This window comes from Capra hircus, chromosome 2 (genome assembly GCF_001704415.2).
Source record: "Capra hircus breed San Clemente chromosome 2, ASM170441v1, whole genome shotgun sequence".
Classification (NCBI taxonomy): Eukaryota; Metazoa; Chordata; class Mammalia; order Artiodactyla; family Bovidae; genus Capra; species Capra hircus.
Window position 1 is genome coordinate 38149195 of NC_030809.1, and position 26772 is coordinate 38175966.

The 26772-nt window shown below is 38.6% G+C and overlaps 1 protein-coding gene across 2 annotated transcripts in view; it reads right to left on the reverse strand.

The window, feature by feature from the left end:
• UNC80 (unc-80 homolog, NALCN activator) overlaps positions 1-26772 on the reverse strand; it is a 215584-nt gene that overhangs the window by 91976 nt on the left and 96836 nt on the right. For both annotated transcript variants that reach the window (XM_005676458.3, XM_005676457.3), the window contains exons 23-27: positions 26413-26625; positions 21269-21404; positions 17537-17670; positions 11460-11625; positions 2659-2759 (exon numbers count right to left, since the gene is read on the reverse strand). In XM_005676458.3, the coding sequence (XP_005676515.2) occupies positions 2659-2759; positions 11460-11625; positions 17537-17670; positions 21269-21404; positions 26413-26625 (750 nt within the window). The remainder of the gene's footprint in view (positions 1-2658; positions 2760-11459; positions 11626-17536; positions 17671-21268; positions 21405-26412; positions 26626-26772) is intronic.

Here is a 26772-nt window from a genome sequence, read left to right on the forward strand (position 1 = left end):
ACTTCGTTTCCTCTCTCTACAAAGAATTTGCTTTCAGCTTTGGGTTATTCTAGCTCTTCACTGGTGGCTTGATCTGGCTCAAATTCTCATATCTCCTAGACTTCCCAAATAGGATTCCAGAAAAGAACTCAGTTGATTTAAAGGATAGGGTTATTTTAAGAAAAGGAATGAAGGCCCTAGGGTTTAAAATTTCTCAAGTTGCTTTCCTAAAAAGGCAGTAGCATTCCTAAAGCTGCAAGTTTAGTCAAATCTGCATAGAGTAATCTTTTGAATGAGTCTATCCTTCCGACCCCAACACCTAACCTGTGAGGTGCCATATTGGCTGGAGAACATAAAATAAGTCTACATGAATAAGACCAATCAGACCTACTAGGCAAGGATGCCATGCATTTCCTTGGAAGAAGAGGTCTGCTTACCATGAGACAAAGGTAAACAACAGTATCAACACACTCCTGTCAAACTCATCTAACAATATCTCACACTCTTCAAAGTTTAAAAAATACAGGTTTTGCATGAACAGAATATCCAGATCTCTCTCAAGATTCATTGAAGATGCCCAATATTTCTGTACACTGATATGAGGCAGGGCACAGATAAGAACTGTAGGGTATCCCTTGTTATTCTTGAACCTGCACAAAACCTGGTTCTTTGACTAATAAAACTGACAAATGTCTAGCAAGACTGATCAAAACAAGAGAAAGGAAAGATATAACCTGTCAATATCAGAAACAGTAAAGGCACATCACTGTAGATCCCACAGAATCTAAGATGATCTTAAGAGACTATATAAACATCTATTTGCTAATAAATATGAGTATTTGGATAAAATCAACAAATTTCTAGGAAAAAAATCAATTTGCTTGAACAGATCCCAGAAGAAACAGAAATCTGAATGATTTTAATCTTATGACATGAATTAAATATGTAATTAAAAACTTTCCTACAAAGAAATTTTTAGGTCTAGAAGATTCACCAGTGATTTTGAGAAAATATCTCTGGTCTTAAACACAAACACTTCTAGAGGGCTAACATGGTACAGGAAACTAAAATGCACTATTGAATAAAACTGAAGCAATTCAGGACTTCCCCGGTAGTGCCGGTGGATCAGAACGCACCTGCCAATGAAGGGGACACAGGTTTAATCCCTTGTCCAGGAAGACTCACATGCCAGGGAGCAACTAAGTCCATGTACCACAACTACTGAGCCTGCACTCTAGAGCCTGGTGCCAAAACTACTGAGGCCCGTGTGCCTAGACCTTGTGCTCTGCAACAAGAGAAGCTACCACAATGAGAAGTCTTAGCAAGCAGTCCCCACTAGCCGCAACCAGAGAAAGTCCGAGCAAAGCCATGAAGACCCAACCCAGCACAGTCAAAAAATAGACAAACAATTAAAAAACATGAAAATAAAATTGAAGAGATCTTAAATAAATAATGGAGCATAAGTTAAGGGAGGGTAGACCATTTTATACATTAGAAACTTAATAAAGAATTTCAATTCCTCAATTTTAACTACCTTTATATTCAATATAAGGCTGCTGTAGAAGCTTTTTTTATGGAAACTAACAAGGTAATTTTAATGGAAATGAATTTAGCCAAGAATAGACCAGGTCATCCTGAAGAAGAACAGAGCTAGAAGATTTACACTTATGTGAGCGAAAGAAACCAGACACAACAGAGAACCTAGCATGTGACATGCATTTCAAAAACAAACAACACTAATCTTCCATGTTAGGATAATAGTTACCAGTAAGGGAGGGTAGTATTTGGCAGAGGGCCTGGGTAGGGCTTTTAAGGTACTGCTAATGTTCTTCTTGACTTGGTGGTGGTTACACAGATGTGTCTACTTTATGAGAATTTATTGAGCCGTGCACATAGGTTTTGTATGCTTTTTAATATGTAGGTTTGACTTAACTACAAAGTCGACTTTAAAAATAGTTATGTCAGAGATTCTCAAAATCAGCTGGTTCTGGGAATCAGCCAGTTCCAAGGGCATAGCCCTGTACACTCTGAGTGTGATGTACCAGGCAGCCCTTATCTGACCCTACCAGAAGTCAAATGAAAGAGGAGATGGGGACATTCCATAGCTAACATTAATAACAGTGCTGCCAGTACCCTGCCAACTGCAGATCTCACATCATACTTCCTGAGCTTTCTCTTCCTTTCTTCATGCCCTTGAACTGCAACCTGTGCCTGGGACACCTTCTTGCCTGTGCCCTCAGGAGAACCCTTTGAGGTGTGACCTTAATCATAGAATCTCCATGTCCTGGTTTACAGTTTGATAGAAGGCAGACTCAAGACTGACACCATGATCTTGCTCTCAGCACCTGTGAAGACTTGTGTAAAACTGATCATGAGGCCTTGACTGTGTTACCCAGGTTCTCTCGACCACCAACCTGGCCTGGTCCCTCTCCCTGACTGACTCACGAGCCAACCATAACAAAGGACCTTTGGTCTTAAATAAGGTTCAAATGAATGCAGTCCAGCAGAAGACCCATCTTAGTGAGGATCCAGAGGTTCAGCTGAAATGCGAATCTACAGATTTCTAAGAGGCTGAAATGGATGGCTATTTTTAGTATAGTCTTTTGTCCTCTCTTCACAGATCTCCCCCCAGTGCAGAAAGAAATTGATCTCACGGCTCTTTCTGAGACTCCTACTTACATGAAGCCATGACATGTTCCGGTGGTAATTTTCCTCCACGCTGGCTGTGCTCATGCCCTCGGGCTCAATGCTGGGCTCACTTGCACTCCAAGGACTCCCTTCTTCAAAAGAAAAACAGCAAGAAAGGTTGGACTGTTCTGTCTCCCTGGAGAGCACATTGCTATGGTATCATGGTCCATGCTTTTGAATCCTAGGGCACACTACCATGGCCAGTGGGTTACAGGGCATAGCATTGACTTTAGTGGAGGAATATTAACAGGAGATGTTCCCTTTACCACCAGCTGAACCAGCAATTACAAAGACATTTATGATCTCTGTTACAGTGGCTTCCATTTTGAGACATGGGAGCAGAGGAAAAAAAACACAGAGCCAAGTCCTTGAATTGCTGAGATGAGCAAGTTATTGGTTGAGTGTGCCCAAACCCATTCCAGACTGCCCAGAACTCACAGGTGTAGGTAAGTAGGGACACCAGCCAACCTGCAGTGGCCACAAAAGGTGCTGCCACCTCCACTGGGACTGTGACCACAGCTAGTGTTACTGCTCTTCACACCAGCTGGCTTTGCTATCAGAACTACTTCAAAGATGGGTGGTGCCTCAGAAAAACAAAGGGAATTTGGAAGTAATTGTGCCCAGTTGTGGATAACTCTTTGTCCAAGTTCCTCTCTGAAGGAGACATGTCACAGGAATTCTTAGTATACTGAATATACTAGATCGTATACTTAGTATACCAGACAACAAAGCTTTGCACTCCAATCTACCAGCTTTTCTGGGTATTTTCTGTGACAAAACTATGCCTCTAGCTTAGACAGTTTGACTTAACTGGTTAGGCTAAAGGGATCAATTTAAATAATTAATTCAAATAATATTTTTCCCCAAACTAACTGATGATACTGTTACAGCTCAGATCTGTAACTAAAGATGGCATGAGGCTTTTTTCTATTATGTTCTTGAAAAATAGGCTGAATCTCAACTAATGCATAAATAAGCTATTTTCGAAGGGAAAGGTGGGTAGGTGTAGAAACATTTTCTATTTTAAATTCTCTTTGATTAAAGATACTCAGCTCCTATTTCAGCAGACTAAATTGATAATTTATCCACATTCCCTGGATAACTTCTAACTAACTTCTGAAATAACTTACTTATAAAGAAGAGCTTTCCATTTTGGTTTTCCACACAGGGACTGAATGGCAAAGAATATGTACTTCAATTTTTACCTAACAAACTCTAGACAGCTGGTGAGTTCTACTTTTCCTTGTCTCCTAAGATGGTGATCAGAGCCCACAGAACTAACATATTTTGGGATTCACAGTCTCTTTGCGTCCTATGGTGACAGTCTACAATCTAATATTCTGATTGTATATAAATCGGATTCTCAGGAGTTTGATATACTTTATAATCATTCTTAATTTATCTTTAGAGCTGTGGGTAAGGAGCACACAGAATTATTCTTATTGGGTCACTGGGGAAAACAAATTCCCAAGAAGTTAAGTGACTTGCTGAAGGTCACTAATCATTAGGTGTAGACAATCTTTCCTTTCTAAAATTTTGGTTGTTTTCACTGAGAAAGAGAGACTTTTACGAAGTACATTAAGTCAGCTTAACATCAAGGGAATGTCTACATTTTGCTTTAAAGTTCCTGTTCAGAAGTATAAAGGCATAAAGCACTTGGATCTCAAAAAAAAAAAAAAAATCTGTCATTGTCACTAAAGTATTTTCTTTCCCTACTGTAGACTTTATATCCTCCCTGCTCAAGCTGTGGTCCTTGAACCAGCAGCATCAGCGTCACCAGAAAGCTTGTTAAAAGGGTAGAATCTCAGCCTCCTGTTTCAGAGATGCTGAACCAGATTCTGCGTTTTAACAAGCTCCCAGCTGACTCTGCACAGTAAGGTTGGAGCAGCCCTGCTCTGGAAGGCAACATCGTTTACAGACCCAGTGGGTACTCTAACCTACAACTCTGCGCTCCGACTATGGACCTGTAAGGAAATGGACTTGAGCTGTACGGGGATTTGGGCTCTGACTTCCTACCCCCCACGTCCCTGCACACACCCACTCCTCTATGTTACCTAGGTCAGTGACAGTGTCCCTGCTTTGGGACAGCTGCAGCTCCTCAGCCTCAGACTCTGAGTCCTGCCGTGATAACTTGCTGCTCTTTAAGCTGCCGACCCGGCGAATGCTGGACAAGGAACCCCCCTTCTTCACCTGGAAACTGCGGGTTCCTTTAATCTGGAGCAGGCGGGAACCTCCTATCCTGATCTTCCTGCTGGGAACTGTATTAAAAGAATAAAATAGGGCTTTTTCCCCCTTAGTTCTCCCCAGCAAGCGTCAGAGCCAAGCTCTCCCCAACTTTGTCACTGAACAACCTCTTCTCTGCTGGTCTGGACAAGGAGCTTCTCCCAAGGGCCCAGCCAGGCAGCTCTGTTGGACGGGCAGGAGGCTGGGTCCACCAGGAAGGGCTGGTGCAGCTTCTTTCTTGGACACACAGCTCATTGGTGCTGGGAACAACCTGCTCTCTCTCTCTGGCCCAGAATTCACAAGCATGAGCGTGCCCTCATCACGGAGTCCTCCAGGACTGTTAGCATGTTCACATAGCATCATTGCTTGATTTCACAGAACCATCAGTCATGTGTTTTTGTCTTTTGAAATGGGACAGGCAGATTTATGTGAGCTTGGGAAACCCTTTCATTTGGGAATACCTCAATAAGAAATAAAAACAACAGTTGCTTCACTCTCCAACAATCAGCAGTGGGGTCCGCTCGGCTCCTCAGCAAAGGCACTAAAGGATCTGTTTTCAGTGGGGTGCTTTGGGTGAACACGAGTGTGAAATGGTTCCATTTTCAATGCGCCTAGTGATTGCTCCTCTCAGTCAAAAAGTTGGGTGAGATATGAGTCCAAAGGTTGCAACACCCTGTGCCAACCTTACAGTCTACATATACCAAGAAGAACATGCATTACTCCTCTTTAGTGTTCTGGAAGAAATAGTCATCAGTGAGGAAAATTAAAGTGTAAAAGAAACACGTTCAGCTAGAAACCTACTTTTTAATCAAAAGCATTCTTATTTCCCATAGTCATATCCACACCTCCTTCCTTTTCCTCTGAAGATCTGGGATTGTCACATATTGTAAGGGTGATTCTGAAAGTTCAGGGCTTCAAGTGATACTCAGAAAGGGGCTGTTTTTTTAAGTTTTCCTTCTTAAGACATAAATAAGATTTCTTACTAATTATGCAAGATACAGCTATTAATATTTTAGTCCCAATCAGGAAGATTGCATTCTAGTCTCAAGTTTCTCACCCACAGGAGAGTTAGTCTGTGACTGTGATAGAAGATTGTACCGCTCCATAAAATGTTAATTAAGTATACATTTTTAGTGACATTTAAAGGAGCCTAGAAGATATCCTTTGATATCATGTGAAATGTTGAATCATGTGAAATGTTTAATCTCTAATTTATACCCATGATTGAGAAAGGCTAAAATTATCACCACTCAGCTGGCAATGGCTTCATGGAGCTCCCTGAACACATCTGGATAGAACTGCACATCCAGACAGAAGTTCTTGCGGCACAGTTGAATACGTTCCACAAAGACCATAATGCTCAGTTTTAGTAATAGCACAAACTCATCCACTGTATTTTTCAGTATTATTTTTAGGCACAAGTGAGACTTTATGACTTATCTGAAATGCATTTGAAACAGAATATAGTTATTTTTAAAGACTATTAATACAATTATGTCAAAATAGACTGGGAAGTAGATAAAAAGATTAAAGAAAGAATTTAAAAATTTTACAGAGGCACATTTTGTCATTCTTTGATTTCATGATATTTTTCTGCTTACAAATATAGTACAGTAACCCCAATTTAATATGATGCAAAAAAATTTAACTTTGAGAACCCTATTCCACTACCAAAGATAATTGGAAATATCATATAACTCTGAAAAAATAATACTCAGGATTATAGCATTGGTTATTTACAAAGGACATAATAGTTAGGATTCAGATTTGGTAAAGTACATCCATGACAATGAGAACTAATATTAAAGAAACAAATTCATCTATATTGGATAAAACATTACTTTCGCTTTTCTCTAACACCACATTGTATCTATTAGCAAGTCCTGTTGATGCAACACTTCCAAATATAGGATTTTGAAAGTCCCATCACCTATTCCCTGGATGAATATAACCAACAAACTATACTCCCTTATCCCTACTCCTACAGTTTGAATCATCTTTTAAATACATAGTCACAAATACAAATATTATATCACTTTTCTGGTCAAAATCTCCCAACAACTACCCGACACATTTAAATGGAATTAAATTTCTAACCATATTTACAGACCCTATTTATTTGACCTTTGCTCAACCCCATCTTTTAACACTCTTCCTCCAACTCATTCTATTGCAACCGTGTTGGCCTCCTTGCCCTTCTTCACATGCTCCCATGTTCCTGCATCAGAGCCTTGCTCTCACTGTTATCTCTGTTTGGAAGACTTTCCTCTCAACCCTTAGCATGACTGGATTCTTCACATCATGCAAGTCTCAGCTCAATGTCACTTGTGACTAGAATCCCTCCTACTCCAGGTCACTATCAATTCTCTGACTCTAACCTGATTTCCTCATACTATTTATCTCTACTTGAAAGTCCAGAATTTAATGTTATTCATTATTAGCTAACCTAAACTAAAATATACATGGGAAATTTTCCCTGTTTATTGCTGTATTCTAGGAACCTGTAATAGTGCCTGGTATACAGCAGATGTTCAGTACATGATTATTGAAGAGTCACACATGTCTTGGTATCTGTATTCTGGAAAGCCAATCTTAGTTTGTATCTGGAATATGGATAAACTGATATCAGATCTTGCTTGAAGATTTTAGTTAAGACATTTTTCATTCTAAGGATGATTTCATATTAGTTTTCCTTTGTAGAATCCCAACTGTCCTCAGGTTGTTTATTTCAAGAACTGACATTTTTAGATGTTATACAAACAGATGGTATGAAACTTTAAATAAAATTTTAATAATCTGAGTTAGCAGGGTCCCTGCGATCCCCATTTTCACATCGGCTTTAGCATCTGGTATCAGCTTGTTAAAAGGAATTAAGGAGTATTTAGGAATCTTTGAGAAGTTTCTTGCCAACTGGTAAAGGACATTTTATGAATATGTTCTCATTTTATTTATACTTCTAGCTTTCTGCTCTTAATTTATTAAATAGCTTCATATGAACCCATAGCCATTCTATGAGAAGAAAAATGCTTGTGCATTTGAACATTAAAGGCAATTTACATAAATGATAATCATGAAATTAGTGTTCTTAAAAATTAATCTGAGGTTTTATTTCTTAAAATGATATAGAATTTACTCTGCTGAAATGTAACCATGTCAGTATTAATGCTTTTGCTTCAACTACTTCAAATAATAACTAGCATAATAATTTTGAGTGGGGAAAAAAGTCCCTGTGGGGTATGTTTAAAATATGTAAGTTTCACAAAAACAGAATCACAGATATAGAGAACAGACTGGTAGTTTCCCAGGGAGAAGGAGTCAGGGGAGGGATGGAATGAGAGGCTGGGGTTAGCAGATGTAAACTTTTATATATCCAATGGATAAACACCAAGGTCTTTGCATACCACAGAGAACTATATTCAATATTCTGTGATAAACCATAATGGAAAAGAATATAAAAAAGAATATATATATATGTCTAACTAATCCACTTTGCTATATAGTAGAAACACAACATTGTAAAGCAACTATACTTCAATTTTTTAAAAGTGATAAAAAAAGATGGAAGTTTCTCATCATATGCAGTCCACTTTGTCAGAAGTAGAAGTATTTGAACAAACCTTGACTTGATACTTCTTACTATCAGAAATTGATAAAACTTGGCTAATTCTTCCTGCAACATGGCTTCTGTTCACCGTAAATTCAACACAATATATTTACATTTTTAAATGTTGTGACAACACTCTGACCTTGAAATATTAAAAGGGTTTTTTTTTTCAGAATATATCCACTCTTTACAAAGTTTTAAATATTTTAAATATGTTGTGTTTTCTTTATTTAGGGCTATACTTTTTCAGATTTTTTTAATTGTAGGTTATTACAAGATGCTGGGTATACATCCCTATGCTATACAGTAGATCCTTGTTGTTTATTTTATATATAGTAGTATCTCCTCCTGCCCCACCCCCTGCTATCCTCTTTGGTAGCCACAAGTTTGGTTTCTATGTCTGTGAGTTTATTTCTGTTTTGTAAAAAAATTCATCTGTATCATATTTTTAAATTCCACATGTAAGTGATACTTTCAGAGTCAGATACGACTGAGCGACTGAACTGAACTGAACTGAACTATGATATTTGTCTTTCTCTATCTTCACTTAATATGTTAATATCTAGGTCTGTCCATGTTGCTACAAATAGCATTATTTCATTCTCTTTTATGACTAATATTCAATTGTATGTATATGTGTGTGTATATACACACCACATCTTCTTTATCCATTCATTTGGCAATAGACATTTAGATTACTTCCGTATCTTGGCTATTGTAAATAGTGCTGCAGTGAACACTGGGGTGCATGTATCTTTTCTAATTAGTTTTCTCCAGATTTATGTCCAGGAATGGAATTGCTAGATCATATGGTAACTATTTTCAGTTTTTAATGACCCTCCATATGGTTCTTCATGGTGGCTGCACCAATTTTCTGGAGAAGGCAGTGGCAACCCACTCCAGTGTTCTTGCCTGGAGAATCCCAGGGATGGGGGAGCCTGGTGGGCTGCCATCTATGGGGTCTCACAGAGTCGGACACAACTGAAGCGACTTAGCAGCAGCAGCACCACCACCACCAATTTTCATTCCCACCAACAATGTACGAAGGTTCTTTTTTCTCCACACTCTCTCCAGTGTTTATTATCTGTAGACTTTTAATGATGACCATTCTGATTCACATGAGGTGATACCTCATTGCAGTTTTGATTTGCATTTCTCAAGTAATTAGTGACATTGAACATCTTTCTATGTGCCTGTTGGCCAGGTCTTCTTTGGCGAAACGTCTCTTTAGGTCTTCTGTAGGGATATTTCTTTTGAGAATCATGTATTCCTTGAACTACCAAAAATTCATGGAGTCATTGACTATAGGAAATATACCAGTGGAGAAAACTGTCTTTGACTCTTTTTACAAATATGCTGATATTCATTTAATGGAAATTTGTTAGAAAAACACTGAAGGGCAATAAAATTTAAGAAGTACAAAAATCAGAGAAGTTAACAGTTTAAAGGAGGCTTTAAAGAGCACCTTGAAACTCTGCAATCTTTAACTCATATTTAGGATTTTCTGCATGGGTTCTGATCTATATGCTCATAATATACATTTTAAAAAAACCAATGGTGATTATTTATTATTTCTTAATTAGAGACTGTGTCCTTATTGAGTTTAAGTTTTACTTGCATTATTCATTTAAGTTAAAGTGAAAGTCACTCAGTCATGTCCGACTCTTTGAGACCTCATGGAATTCTCCAGGCCAGAGTACTAGAGTGGGTAGCCTTTCCCTTCTCCAGGGAATTTTCCCAACCCAGGGATTGAACCCAGGTCTCCTGCATTGCAGGCAGATTCTTTACCCAATGAGCCATTAGGGAAGCCCAAGAATACTAGTGTGGGTAGCCCATCCCTTCTCCAGGGGATCTTCCCGACACAGGGATTGGACTGGGGTCTCCTGCATTGCAGGTGGATTCTTTAACAACTGAACTATCGGGGAAGCCCATTGTTCATTTAAAGCTCTCAACATTAATATTAATAATCTAATTTTACAGAGAAGAAAATTGGCTTAGCAGCTAAACTTGGACAAGGTCACATAATTAGTTACTCTATTTCACCATTTTAAGATGCACCTTTTTTTTTTTTTTAACATTTGAACATCTCTGAAATTGAGATTTGGCTTACAATTGATGCCATCTTAAGATATCATTAGAGCCAGGTGGTACTTGTGACACATTTGCTATTGCTTGTGTTCATGTGAATATCTAAAGCACCAGCAACAAAACACCAGCAACAAAATGTACAAATGGGTGCCAGTGTCTTTTAAGTCTCAGGAGCCGAATGATAGTTGGGTGAAGGAGTGGGTGAGGTGGTAAGTCATGTGTGATCGGCAACATTCCTGAGACAGGAATTGAAGGTAGGCTAGCTTCATACAACTGCACACTGGCTTATGTAACAAGCACCAATAGCTTTATAGATTCATTTAAGAAATGATGTATTACTAACATTCTGATGACACAGAAGACATTATCATACGTAAAAACACAGACAGTGACAATTTTGAGTTAAAAAGTGATTAAGAATTTGAACTCTGAATTGAAGATAGTTTTGGAAAACTAATTAGTTTACTTTCCTGCAGAGAGAATCATATGGACTGGTAATAAAAATTTACATCTAATTACATCTGAAAGTCTTCTTTCAATAAGAAGTTTAAAAATTAATTGATAAGTAAGCATTGTGTAAGAGCTGAAAGGGGAGTATTTTTCCTTTGTTATGGTATATAAACTAATAGTTCATTTTACAACTAGTGGCACCTTATATTCAATGGGCTATGGAGAGATGCTGAGCTAGAATTAGAACCTCTCTGATTGCAGAGTTCAACTCCTAACTAGCATGATTGCGTAGTTGAGTGAACACTGTTAGTGCTGTATGGAGCCAACAATTTGGATTTCTTTCAGTGCACAATTCTGCAGTTTAGACCCAGACCAAATATCCCTTGAGAAACCCGGAAACATGAATTAATTTTTGCTTTATCCATACCTTTCTTCTCTTCAACACCTGCATCTGATTTGAGGGTGTGGCTACTACTGTGAAGGGAATCTTTTGAGTCTTCATTTTCATCCAGGACTCCAGCAAAGCTGATCTTCCTTTCATATCTGTGCCGGTCTAATTCAGGGTCCAAACGAAGTCTGCAGCTCTCCAAGTCCTGCAATGTCAGTGGGGAGCATGTGAATGATGGCATCTCCCCAGCACTGCGTTGGTCTTCTGGCAAACCTCACTCCATTTTGAGTAGCACACACAGCATTTAAATAGCCAGTTCCCATCTACCTTATACCAGTTTCAGACTGCGGCCATGAAAACATTATCGGCCATGAAAACATTTTCCTTAATCCACAGGTTAAGGATTCAATTGCAAGCCCAGGTTGTTACCTGTGCTTCTGACCAACTGGTTACAAATTGAAGGTTCCAACAACACCCCTCCTCAGTTCAGTTAATTTGCTAGAGGTGGTAACAGAACCTAGAGAAATATTTTGCTGACTAGATCACTGGTTTATCATTTAAAAAATGTATAGTCAGCAATAGTTAGATGGAAGTAACGCAGAGGGCAAGGAATGGGGTGAGGGTAAGGGTGAGGGTAACCAAGCTTCCAAGTCATCCAAGGGCACTGATCTCCTCAGTCGTCACATATTCACCAACCAGAAGCTCTCTGAACCCTGTCCTTTTGAGTTTTTATGGAGGTTTCTTTAAATAGGCATGATTGATTAAATCATTGTCACCTAGAGGTGAGGGTAGTGGGACTGAAATTTTCATTTTTCTAATCACTTGGTGACCTGCTGATCCTCAGGTAATCTAGAGGCATACCACAAGTCACCTCATTAAGACACCTTGGTCACCCTCCTTAAGAAGTTCCAAGGGTTTTAGGAACACTGCACCAGAAATACAGATGAAGACCAAACATATATTTTTTATTACAAATCATCATATCACAGAACAGAAACAGAAAACAAATACCAAGGTGATGTTGGAATTCAGCGCTAAGGATTAAGTAAAATTTGCTCAGCAAACAGGTAGGAAAAGGCAATTCTGGCTTAAGAAACCTCATGTATGATGGCCAGAGGCACAAAACAATATCAGACAATGGGAGAATCTCTCCTTCTCTTTTAGGAAGACTTCAAATATAAGAGGGGTTCCTTTACCATCCACTTATGAACAGAATGATCCCATAGCCAAAAGTAGGGAATGTAAGTATTTAGCAGGAGTTCAATCTGTGAGGTGAGCATGGACATTTGATTTGTTCGATGAATGGAGACTTGCTCATGCTGAAGATCATAGTTAATCATTAATCTATAAAACACTTTCAGACCTGATAAAAGAAAAATATATAAAATGCTAACCTTATTTTTATACAGTGATTTTTTTCTAATTATGACACAATAAGTCCTTAGATTCAAGTAGCTTGAAAAACAAAAGATAGTTTGAAAAACCCAGTTTGTACCGAGATTAAAACCTAAAGCTTTTAACTGTTGTTAATAAATGAAACTTTTAGACTCTATAGTTTCTTTTCCCTTTGAATTAAGAATAGAATTTATACTTTGATACTCAGAAAATTGTATCAAATCTAGAAAAAAGAAGGAACCACATGGAGTCTATTTAACATTGTCAAAAAATGTTCTAGGAATATAATTGCTCCTCTGAAATTCATCCTTCTTAGGAAAAAGAAAACAACCTAATTACTTTCCAGTTTGGCAGCTAAATTTAATTAGATAAGCTTCTTAGTTGGGACAAAAAGTAATAACAATTCTGATTCTCTAAAGTAGTCATTTCTTCCAACTTCCTGTATCTACTAGTCAAAACCCTACTTATCTTTCCAAGTATATCTTTCATATATGATCTCTTTCAGGAATGTCCTTCAGATTTCTCCCATGTCTGTGGCCAGCGTTGGCCCTCTGCTCCTTTCCTGTGTTTCCCATGTGTTGGTTCTCCTGTTACGCATATTCACCTCTGCATCACCCTCACTCCCACCTCTGCACCCTTTACACCACCCTTTCTCATAGCCTTACTCTCAAATATTCATATCGACTTTTCAAATATGAATGTGAATTGTGTCTTGCTTCTGATCAGGCTTCCCTGGTGGCTCAGCTGGTAAAGAATCTGCCTGCAATGTGGGAGACCTGGGTTCAGTCCCTCGCTTGGGAAGATACCCTGGATAAGGGAAAGGCTACCCACTCCAGTACCCTGGAGAATTCCATGGACTGTACAGTCCATGGGGTCGCAAAGAGTTGGACAGGACTGAGCGACTTTCACTCTGATCGTTTAACTTTAGAAGTATTTGGGATCCAGTGGTGTATTCTTTTTAATGTGATTTGTTAAATCCCATTGGTACAATTGGTACAGTTTCTAGCACAATCTTGTACAAAAGCATTCAACATGTTGTTTCCCCTAATGAGTGAATATAGATGTAAAGAGACTTCTTTATGGTCTTTTTCTTTGTTATTAAGGATCATCTTGGCATCCGATGGGAATTAATGTAATTCCATGCTGCTTGGTCATCAGTTATTGGTTTTACCAACTCAACAGGGATACGTTTTAATAGATCTGCAGTTTTATAGACAAAACTCTAAAAAAAATGTTGTGTTTTCACATTTGGAAGTTAATCATTGCTTGATGAAAAATGGATTATTATGCTTTCTTAGATGATAAATCTTGTAAAAATGCTGCTTTTTTCCTTTTCTAGATATTCTTTATGAGTATGGTTTACAAAAAGAGAGAATAAAAATGCTACCAGAAGTCATTTTAGGGGGAGAAACAAATACACTAAGTTCCATCTAGGGATGTAGATGGAAAAAATTGGTTAAGTTGGTAAAAATATATTTTTAGCTGATATTAATTTTCCTTTTCACTTACCTCCACTCCCCACTACCCAGTGAGTGACCTCCTGAGATTGCCTAGCTCTATCAAATTAACTTTTCTTTATTGTATTTTAGGCTCTTTTGCCTTCCTCGTGTGCACTAGGTCATGTCCGACTCTTTGCAACCCCATGGACTGTAACCTGCCAGGCTCCTCTGTTCATAGGATTCTCCAGGCAAGAATACTGGAGAGGGTTGCCATGTCTTCCTCCAGGGGATCCTCCCAACCCAAGGATGGAACTTGCATCCCTATGTCTCCTGCTTTGTAAGGCAGATTCTTTACCACTAATACCACCTGGGAAGCCCCTTTCTCTTGCACACTTCAGATATAACCAGGACTTTTTTTAAGCAAACAAATAATTCACAGGGAAATGATCTTATGACATTTCTACCAGAAAGACTTTCTTGGTAGAACGTTTATGTTCCCTATCTTCCCCCCTCCTCAAGTCTCAGATCCTAGAATATAGTTTCTAATGTGATTATTTTTCTAGCTTATACTTTTATTATTCTATACATTCAGGTAGCTATTTATTTTTACTGCTGTTAAAAATGTTACTGAATTAATAAAATATCCCCCAAACCTATAAATACTCTTACAGCAAGTGTTTTGTTAAAACTTTAGAATATTTCATTTTAATGGTATTTATGCTTAGTCTGTTAGATTTACTATTTTGTGCAACTTCTTAAAAAACCTATTTCAAGCATTTATAGCTTCTGTGTTAGTAAAATGGTTTTATGATACTTTTTTTCTGTAATAGTTAAAAATGTGATTTGAGTTTCCTTTATCATCAACAATAGTTACATAGATTAAACATGAGCTCTTTCCCGTTTTCCAAAGGTCATATCCCCCCAAAATTTATGAACCTATACTTGACAATAAAAGTTATAGTTCAATGAGTACAAGATTTATGAGACCTAGCTAAAGGCAATGAAAAATCTCCTCTTATTGATTGAATAACTGCAGCCTCTGTTTTAGTTTAATTTTTTGGCATTTTCTACTAGACAGCCAGTTGATTATACAGTCATTTTTTAAAGATTTGATTAATTTTCTTAAAAAGAAAATTTGTTACAATAATAAGGAACATTATAGCTTTATAGTGTTGAAAGAAAGAACAAAAATAACTGAATCAAACTTTAAGATTCTTATCTTTTCTAAATCACTATAAGTCAAAATGGTGACCTTTAAAAATCTGAAAATTTGGATTTCCCTGGCAGTCCAGTGGCCAAGACACCATACACCCAGCACAGGGAGCCCAAGTTCAATCCCTGGTCAGGGAACTAGATCCCACATGATGTAACTAAGGGTTTGATTGCCACACCTAAAGATCCTGCATGCTGTACCTAAGACCTGGCACAGCCAAATAAATATTAAAAAATAAATAAAAAATGAAAATCTGAAAATTTAACAGATGTGTTTCTGAGCTTTTATGAAAATGTCAGTATAATTTGAATATTGATATGAATAACATTCACAGAGGCCTACAGATTAACCTTGACTTTACACATGCTTAAGTGGCTGACTTACTTGATTTTTAAGAGTAGTCTCAATATAATAGTGAAGGTGACAATTCAGAAAAATAAAGGTTCAGAATAACATGAAATTAAATAAGGTCTGTAGGAGGAACTCCATTTCATAGTATTTAAATGGTGCAGTTTCACAGTCCGGATGTGGACACATTTCTCTTGAAAACATATTTTACCTACAAAGAGTTCCATTTTATATTTTAGAGTGTGAGGAAATGGGCTGTGCAGACACTGGAAATCAGAGTTAGAGGAACAACTCAGGAATACTAGAACACTGACTTTTTGGTTCCATTCCTCATGCCAACCTCCAACCCCCCAGGACTGCAGTAGGGTCTTGCTCATACTGAGTTTGGTCAAAACAGCAGGAGAGTTGGCGCACTATAAAATTCACCTACATGGAAGCACACAGATTGTTAGTGTGACAGTTTCTCTCGTAGTGTAAATTTTGTGTAAAGGGGAGAAAAAAAAGAATTTGTCTGGTTCCTCAGCTCTGCTCGGGTAAGGCCTATGATAAAAGAACCACTGGAAACACAGTGCCCGTTAGAGAACAAAGAGCCAAGAAAATCGCCTCTGAGGTGGGCCTCTGTCCAAAGTGCTTTGTGATGACTCCTGGCTTTTGCTAGAATTTGTATCTTAAGTTAAAAAAATCAGGCCCTGATGGCATACAAGCGTGTCTGTATGTATGCCTACCTGTGTGTCTTTGTGTTTCTGTGCACATGTGTGTGTATGCATGTGTGTGTGTGTGTGTGTGTGCATGCACACATGGTCTTTTTCTGCTTATCTGTATCCATAAGAAATGCTTCAGGAATAAAATATTTGTTCAGAGACATTTACATGCTAAATACTTGAGTCTTTTCATTCATAATTTAAATGAGAAAATTCACTGGAAGCACATAAATTTATGAATTGTTGGTATGATTTTTCCAGTAGTCATGTATGGAAGTGAGAGTTGGACTACAAAGAAAGCTGAGCACCAAAGAATTGATGCTTTTGAACCGTGGTGTTGGAGAAGACTCTTGAGAGTCCCTTGGATATCCAACCAGTCCATCCTAAAGGAAATCAGTCCTAAACATTCATTGGAAGGACTTATGCTGAAGCTGAAACTCCAATACTTTGACCACCTGATGCAAGGAACTGACTCACTAGAAAAGACCCTGATGCTGGGAAAGATTGAAGGTGGGAGAAGGGGACAACAGAGGATGAGATGGTTAGATGGCATCACTGAATCAATGGACATGAGTTTGAGTAAGCTCTGGAAGTTGGTGATGGACAGGGAAGCCTGGCGTCCATGGGGTTGCAAAGAGTCGGACACGACTGAGCAATTGAACTGAACTGAGTATGAAAAAAACAAACCTATCAGTGATTTCTGGAAAATGCTGGCTATAAAACTCCTCATAGTTTGTGGAATAAAGGAGTGTGGAAAGGTTCTTAGACATTCCTAGGTTAACTGATAATGATCAATTAGACATTACCCAGTGGTGCAGTCTGTTGTGATTTTAAGTTCAATTTTCAGTTTTTTAATAGATAAAAAGAGATTTTCTTTTTATATATGAAAATCCCTTGGTTGAATTTTTAAACTATATGATACATTTGTTCATTGGATATTTGAGGAAATTGTGACTACTGAAAACCAAGCAACCTGGCTGGACTCTCCAAGTAGCCTCATTATTAATAAGCTTCACTAACCATCAGAGGCTCAGTGCGTGGTCTGGGCAGACATGAAAAGGTCTCTCGCAGGAAGGTAGTAATCTCCAGGAGAAGTTGGCAGGCTGCCATCTTCAAGGCAAAGGGGCAGCCACATTTAGAGGGGTTCACAGTACCTATGGAAGGAAAGAGTTCTTTCATAAGCAAACAACCAATAAAAAATTCAGAGGCACAGTTTGATGGACATAGCTACACGTGTGTAAAATCAAATTGTATATGAGAATGTTACCTATCCATGTGCAAAATGAAACTGTAAATGAGGATGTCACCTATATATGTTCAATTTACCTGGTCCCTTTAGCATAATCTATACATCACAATACACCTCTTTTCCCTTCCATTTTGCAATTCTATAACAAATACCTCAGTATCAAAATGTCAATCAGTAAGAATTATTTTCCTCAAGGCATTATAGAGAAACAAAATGCAGCTCCACTAGGCCGGAAAGGCTTTTAATGAAAAGAAAAACAGAAAGCAGCCTTGCCAGATTTTTATGTACCTATATGATCAGATTTATACACGATATAGGCCCGTGAATAGATTTGGAACTACAAAAGTCTTGTCGGCTCACTTTGTAAGAGATGTCTATCTTAATGTTCATTCTTAGGGCAGTGAAGTTGTTTCGGCTTTAGCCCACATGTGTTTCTGTAGCATAAACAAGACTTATTTACTTGATCACCCATGTTATACAGTTTATACAAGCTAGCCTGTCATATTAATGAATAGCTATACTAGAATATGCAAATATTCTCCTTTGCTTTGAATAATACCAGTCTCTGAATGAGTTAAATGTTGTATCCACCATAGACCAAAAAATGGATTTTGTTATAAAGGCAGATAATGGCCAAGGCAACACTATAGAGATGTAAATCCTTAGGATTAGATCTCAGATACATGACATCACAAATAATGGAGAAATATATTGATTACTCATCAGTGTTCAGAAAAGAAGACAACGACATGTCTCCCATAGAAGAAAATAGTTTGAATGAATCAACTTATCAAGCAATATCTATATCATTACATATTAACCTTCCTAAAATATCTTTAAATAGCTCTAAAATATTTCCTGTGTATTTGGCTTTCATAATTGATATAATATATAATCATGGCTTATATTGATAGTAGGTAGAATTATGGTCTTTCTGAAGATACCTGGCTATTGCTTCCCCATGAAAACCATTATATTTTCTACAGAGGTAATATGTGGCTGGGGACATTGCCTCTTATTAAGAATGAAAAAACGCTGTTTACAATAGACAGGCAGGACATGGAAGCAACTTATATGTCCATCGGCAGACAAATGGATAAGAAAGCTGTGGTACATATACACAGTGGAATATTACTCAGTTTTAAAAATGCATTTGAATCAGTTCTAGTGAGGTAGATGAAACTGGAGCCTATTATACAGAGCAAAGTAAGTCAGAAAGAAAAACACCAATACAGTATATTAATGCATATATATGGAATTTAGAAAGATGGTAACAATAACCCTATATGTGAGACAGCAAAAGAGACACAGATGTAAAGAACAGACTTTTGGACTCTGTGGAAGAAGGCAACTGTGGGATGATTTGAAAGAATAGCATTGAAACATGTATATTATTATATGTGAAATAGATCGCCAGTCCAGGTTCAATGCATGAGACAGGGTGCTCAGGGCTGGTGCACTGGGATGACCCTGAGGGATGGGATGGGGAGGGAGGTGGGAGGGGAGTTCAGGATGGGGAACACATGTACACCCATGGCTGATTCATGTGAATGTATGGCAAAACCCACCACAATATTGTAGAGTCATTAGCCTTAAATTAAAATAAATAAAAATTTTTAAATGGTACTAAAAAAAAAAGAATGAAAAAGACAAACTCCTCTATTGTTTCCAGACTGATACTTGCTTATCCCATAATTTTTAAAATGCAAACTGAGCTATGTATTGACTTGAAAGTGGAACTAAAGAAGACATTCCAATCTTATATTCAGTGAATGAATGCTCTAGAGTCTACATGACTCTTGAACTTGCCTAGATGTGCCACTGTTTTTTAAAACCTAATTGAACACTAGTTATTTAGTATAAACTTCTGGATCTGTGCTTGTAATCCTAAGGATATCATCTAGATTCTTCCTGTCAGTCCCATAGACAATGAGCTTGGTCTTAGTCCAGGCTTTCTCATAAGTATCATCTGAAATATTCTGTTACAGGGAACAGTTACTGACTTACAAATAGTCTCACCAAAAAACTGTTATACCAAGCATACCATATTGCCAGTAATACTTATGCGGTCTCATGGAGATGCAAGACCATTTTTGCCTATGAAGCTACTTCCATCTAACATGGCTTTGACTTCTCTCTGTTCTGAAGGACCCCTAGGAGATCCAGGGCAGTTTGGGGATGTCTCCTGGCAGGCCTAAACTAGATTCTGTGGTCGCTGGATTATCCTCAAGTCCTATTACAAATCAGACACAATTTTGTGAGTCATTCTAGGATAACCTAGACTCTTGTGAACTTGAGGGAATCTTTGGGAACAACTTTTATCATTAGGTTAAAAGACTAACATCAGAATTTGGTGTTTTGTCAATGGCTAAATCAAGAAGATTTTCTTTGATTTGAAGGAAATGGCAACCCACTCCAGCGTTCTTGCCTGGAGAATCCCAGGGACGGAGGAGCCTGGTAGGCTGCCGTCTATGGGGTCGCACAGAGTCGGACATGACTGAAGCGACTTAGCAGCAGCAGCAGCAGCATCAGAGGAAGAGCAAAATGATGGTAAAATGCAAAAAAAATTGGTTTGTAAGTAGAAGACAATATGTATTTTTTGATTATTACTTAGTTCTGTCTAATATTACACTCTAGCCATCCTTTTGTATTTCATGTCTTTAAAGATGGAGTAGGTTTGGCATCACTTAACTAAGGATAATCCTTAAGACATCATCAGGGAATCTGCATTTCAAATCACTAGGGTAGGTTAAAAGGAAGAGACCTCAATGTCTTCATCAGTTAATGATACTCATTCCAAAGCCATATTGGAATTTGCTACTCCATAAAAGACAGTGGTACACATACTCACAAGCTTGTATGGTATAGAACACACATATGCACAAAATGGTGTTAAGAAAGATGTTCAGGAATCTCTTTGTCTCTATTCTTCTATGATGGAACTCAATTATACTTTTAATAAATAAGTACAGTAAATCAAACATTCATAGTTCTAATAATTTGAACCTTAAAATTTGAATTTCATGTTAAATATGATAATAAACTATGATTAAGTATTTTAATAGTTTAGTGATTTGAGAAGCTTTTCGTGTTTAATTTCATTTGGTCTAGCCCTTTTTTATATCTTCAAGAGTAATAAAAAAACACAAAACCTGACCAAATCCTTTTCTGGAACAGCACTTTTCCACAACTTCCTTTTCTCATGGAGGACCAAAACTGACCTTGACATTTACAATATTAGGATTCAGAGACTGCAAAGCAATGAATGTTTCATATGGCCTACAGCTCTTTGCTCCTGTCTACAGTCTTCTCCTCTGGTTCCTGCCCTCACTTTGTGGGTTTTATGCACATGCTCACATCCATGCACAGGGAATAGGGGAGAAGGTGCAGTGGAAGACATGGGAAGGTGGTAAGAATGTGAAAGAGGAAAGAGAAATATTACGTGCTCCTAAAGCAGAGATTCTTACAAGCAGGGGTTCTTGTAGTAAAGGGAGTCTCCTTACTGTCATCTAAAAAGTCTTCCTCCTCATCCTCCTTTCTCAGTCTCCTCTTGGTCTCCTCATCATAAATGAGACCCAGCAGGTTGGCTGGACTCTCACTTTCCCCATGACACAGCTCATTCAACCGGACGCCGATGGCCTACCATGAACAGAAAAAAAATGAAACAGCATGAGGTATATGTCAGACTATAAAAGAGGCTTTCACATTACAGAGGTCGTCAGCAATCAATTCATGGGGATTGTTTCCAGCATAAGTTTCCTCTGTTTGCCATAGTGTTGTTACCACCACATTTCCCAACATGGGAATCCAGAGAAGGAAGGCACTAATGCTGTCTCCAAGGTCACTGAGCCTAAAGACTTATAGGAACTGGAATGGTATTTATTCTCACACAAAACTTTTTCTGAAAGTATTTTTATTTCCTCAAAGGTCATTTATTTTATAGATCTCACATAAGGAAGTATGCAGTTGTATTTTCTTTTAACCATTTTTATTTATTTAAAAAGCTTTTTTTTTTTTTTTTTGGCCACGCCACATGGCACATGGGATCTTAGTTCTCCAGTTCAGTTCAGTTGCTCAGTTGTGTCTGACTCTTTGCGACCCCATGGACTGCAGCATGCCAGGCCTCCCTGTCCATGACCAACTCTCAAAGCTTGCTCAAACTCATGTCCATCGAGTCAGGGATGCCATCCAACCATCTCATCCTCTGTCGTCCCCTTCTCCTACTGCCTTCAATCTTTTCCAGCATCAGGGTTTTTCCTATGAGTCAGTTCTTCACATCAGGTGGCCAAAGTATTAGAGTTTCAGCTTCAGCATCAGTCCTTCTAATGAATATTCAGGACTGATTTCCTTTAGGATGGACTGGTTAGATCTCTTGCAGTCCAAGGGACTCTCAAGGGTCTTCTACAACACAACAGTTCAAAAGCATCAATTCTTCAGTGCTCAGCTTTCTTTATGGTCCAACTCTCACACCCATACATGACTACTGGAAAAACCATAGCTTTGACTAGACGGACCTTTGTTGGTAAAATAATGTCTCTGCTTTTTAATATGCTGTCTAGGTTGGTCACAGCTTTTCTTCCAAGGAGCAAGTCTTTTAATTTCATGGCTGGAGTCACCATCTGCATGGTTTTGGAGTCCTCAAAATAAAGTCTCTCGCTGTTTCCATTTCCCCATCTAACCCATGTTTCTTGCACTGGAAGTGCACAGTGTTAACCACTAGACCATCAGGAAAGTCCTATATAGTTGTTTTTAATGGAGGATTTTGCTGCAGGAAAAAATAAGAAGTCACATTTCCTCAGAATGTTTCTGATCATGCAATTTTTATGAGGATAGCAGTGTCATGCTAATGAGTTTGGAGGCTGGCATGACTTCTAGAACTGCAGTTTTATTTGTATCTTTCATCATATATGCAATCAATGATTTTCTTATAGACTTTGTTTCCCCCTCATGATACGCTATGGATTAGAAAGAAATATTAACTATTCTTTTGAAATATTAGCTATTCTTTTGATAGTGTACTGAACATCAACATTAGAAACATGACTTTTACCTCAACACATAAACAACATTGGCTTTTATAAGGTATTCACAAAACCAATGCTTGCTATCTGTTCTTTGGAGTCATCATGTACTAACATCTGATTTTAAAAAGATAATTCCTCCCCCCCCCGCCCCAAAGAGACAAAATATGCTATCTCTAATTCCTTTCACATTTCAATTACATGTTGTATAGAATAAAAGAAGAGAATAGGAAAGAGAGTCAAAAAGATAAAATGAGCACTGAACTTGGTCTGACAGTTTGATTACTCTGTGCATTGGTAAGAACAAAATTCCAGCTAGGTTTATTCTTTCCTCCTGCATCACCCTTTTCAAATATTTAGAAAAACAACTAAATTCTGGGCATGCAAGAGATTAGATTTGCTGTTGGATAGTTACAAAAATATGTCCATGTGTGCATGTTCATGCTGTCGCATCTGACACTTAGAGATCCAATGGACAATAGCCTGTCAGGCTCCTCTGTCAATGGAATTTTCCAGGTCAGACTACTGGAGCAGGTTGCCATTTCCTACTTCAGGGAATCTTCCTGACCCAGGGATTTAACCCACATTTCCTGTGTCTCCTGCATTGGCAGGTGGATTCCTTACCACTGAACCATTTGGGAAGCTCAAAAGATACGTCTGCTGCTGCTGCTGCTAAGTCGCTTCAGTTGTGTCCAACTCTGTGTGACCCCATAGACAGCAGCCCAACAAGCTCCCCTTCCCTGGGATTCTCCAGGCAACAACACTGGAGTGGGTTGCCATGTCCCTCTCCAATGCATGAAAGTGAAAAGTGAAAGTGAAGTTGCTCAGTCATGTCCGACTCTCCGCAACTCCATGGACTGCAGCCTACCAGGCTCCTCCGTCCATGGGATTTTCCAGGCAAGAGTACTGGAGTGGGGTGCCATTGCCTTCTCCGAAAAGATATGTCTAGAGCTCTTCAAATAAAAACACACGTTGTTTGAACATCTTGGTTATTTGAAAACAAAGGGGTCTCCTTAAACTCTGGAATTGAGGAGCAACAAAAACCACATCAAGACAAGAGAAATGCAGCTTGGTTGCTAACTTGAGAAGTTCTAAGCAAACAAAACAAAACATGAAAACAAAAACCACCACCTCAACAGAAAGCCTTGTCCTGATGCTACTTTTTTAGAAATTCTCTCTAAAGATGTGTTAGGTAGTTAGAACAGGAAAAAGGAGTCCAGAATGGCAGTGGCTAAAAGACAAAGAAGGGAAAAGCCTATGAAAACAGAACAAAGGAAGGTCTGAGGACTGGAGTGAGGACCTCAGGTGAAACAAACAGCACTCCTGGCTAGCCCAATTCACATAAGGCAGGCCCAGGGGGAGGAGAAAAAACATATAAAAAGAGCAACCAAAACTGAGCTGGGGGCTTCTCTTCTCTTTGAGTCTTCTGGGTCGACCTCCCCTACACCTCAAGGATGTATTTTCCTTTGCTTTCTAAATAAAACTGACCTGTAACACAAAGCTGTAACACTGGTCCGTCCATCACTTCAAATTTTTGCTGTGGCGAGAAAGAACCGAGGAAATTACACACTCCCCCGACAGAAGGAAACAAGGAATTATGAGTCTGAGCGGAGCCAGAAGACTTAATAATGGGGGTGGGAAATGTACATGGATCTCCCCTGGACTCTGAAACCAAGCAATTTAAGGTAAACCCACAGTTCACAAAACTTAGAAAGTTTCTCAAAAATGAACTTGCTTGGGATAATATAAAATAGTGCCTTAGGGATATGTTTATTCCTCTTCATTCATCAAATATTTATTAGGTGAGGTAATTTGCTAGTTATTAAATAAAACATAAAGTTGAATAAACTGTTATAGTGAATCAGCATCTTTATTAATATGCCTGAGTAGATTATAAACTTTCATAAAGAAGTATCACAGTTTGGCAATTGGGAAAGTTAGGTTGAAAAACCTGCTCAAGGTCACTCAGCAGCCTTGAACTGGGCTTCAAACATAGATTCTCAAGAATTGGTGTTAGGCTAATGGGGAAGGGAAAATTAGATATTTCAGATGGAGAGTTCCCAAAGACCCATATTCAGGGACATGCACTGACGTGTCTGACTTTATCTCTTGCTCTTTACCTCAAGGAGCTTACAGTCTATTGGGGAGGTAATAGCATATGAGAAAAAGACATTAAGTGGTGAAAGAGAATGACATTACCTTATGTATTAGAAAATGAAGACATTAGATTCATTTCAGAGAATCATACAAAGTCTTATTCCTGTAGATTCTCAAGAATTGGTGTTAGGCTAATGGGGAAGGGAAAAGTGGATATTTCAGATGGAGAGTTCCCAAAGACCCATGTTCAGGGACATGCCTTGACGTGTTCAGAGACTATCAACTAAGCCACTTGGTTGAAGCACCATTTTGTGAGCAGAAATAATGTGCCTGACGGCTTGGAAAGGTAAATTGGGACCAGATTCCACAGTTCTTGAAGCTGGACTTCATTTGGCATTCTGAAGAAGGATGAAAGGCAATTTTTGAGCAGGGGAGAAGCCTTACCACTCCTTCCAGGGACACCATGCTAGCTGTCTAAAAATGTAGACACAAACCAGCTTCCAAAATTCAGTATCATAACTTAGCATTGAACACCTCTTAGATGTAAAGGATTGAGATAAATGTCCTTTAGATACATCAGTTCATTGACTTCATCATCTATAATCTTGGTATGATTTGAACAAAGGTTGTGGAAAGAGCTGAGATGCCAGGCTGAGCAATTTGGGTTTTTATCCCAAGGGAAAAGGAGGGCCACTGAAGCACTATAATGTGATTTGCATTTTAGCCTAATCATTCTGACAGCAGTTTGGAGAATGAATTGGAAGGAGAGAGTCTGGAGGCTGGGAGATGAGATATGAATGCTCTGCTTTTAGATGGGCTATGCCAAAGGGAGATTTTATTGGCAGTGTGTAGGATGGGTCAGAGAGGGGAGATTGTGGGAGGAAACCAAACAGGGAAATACTTTAGTCACACGGAGGAGAAGTAATAAAGATCTGACCTCAAAGGGCATCAGTGACATGGAAGAGGTGGAATCAATAAGGAAAGGAGGTTGAGAACATGTTCAAAGACTGTCATTTCATATGGTGGTAGTTCCATCAAAAAGAATAGAAAATTCAAGAGGGGTTACAGATGGGGGTGTTTAAGTGGAGAGAAGCGTTTTAGTTTGGTCAGATTTAGTTTCACAACATTAAGTGAATGCCTCCAAAGTACAGATGGTGAAGTTGGTCAGGGATCTGAAGAGTGCTATGGATAGAGAACTGGGTGCTTCTAGCTAACAGTAGAAAACACAGGAATAAATGTAATCCTGGTGGAGGTTATACAGGAAAAACTGATAAGAGATGCTGAGAATGTTTACATTTACAGGGAGGAAAGAGGCAGAGGATCAGGAAGGGAGATAGAAGAGATAATAATGTCTAACTTTGTAGATTTATCAGGAAGATTAAATGAATTATTTCCTTCTGAAATGTTTTGTTCAGTGCTTGGTACATAACAGATACTCAAATTATCTCCCAAACAAATGAACAAACAGAAACTCAAAACGTCTTCACTTCACTCGGCCTAATTTTTATAGAAGAAAATCAAAAGCTCACGTCTCCCCACTGGTAGAAGAGCTTGGCAGCATTCCACTGTAGCTTCTGGTTCCGCTTGTTGCCCACAATGGGGGACCGTCCCCTGGAAAGGCCTTTCTTGGTGATGTTCACATGATGTCCTTTCATCCACTCTGGCCAGTTGCCACGGTTGCAGCGGTGCACAAAACGGGCACATTCCAGGAACAATGCTGCTCTGGCTACCACCGGTGCTTCCTGAATAGGGTTGTTAAGGAAAGAGTAATGTAGGATTAACAAACAATGAATCTGACCTTAAAGTGAATGCCTATGTACTCTTAGCTTATTTTTGCCTTTGTATTTTGATTTGGTTGAGCCATATTTCCCCTGCTGCTCAGCAGGAAG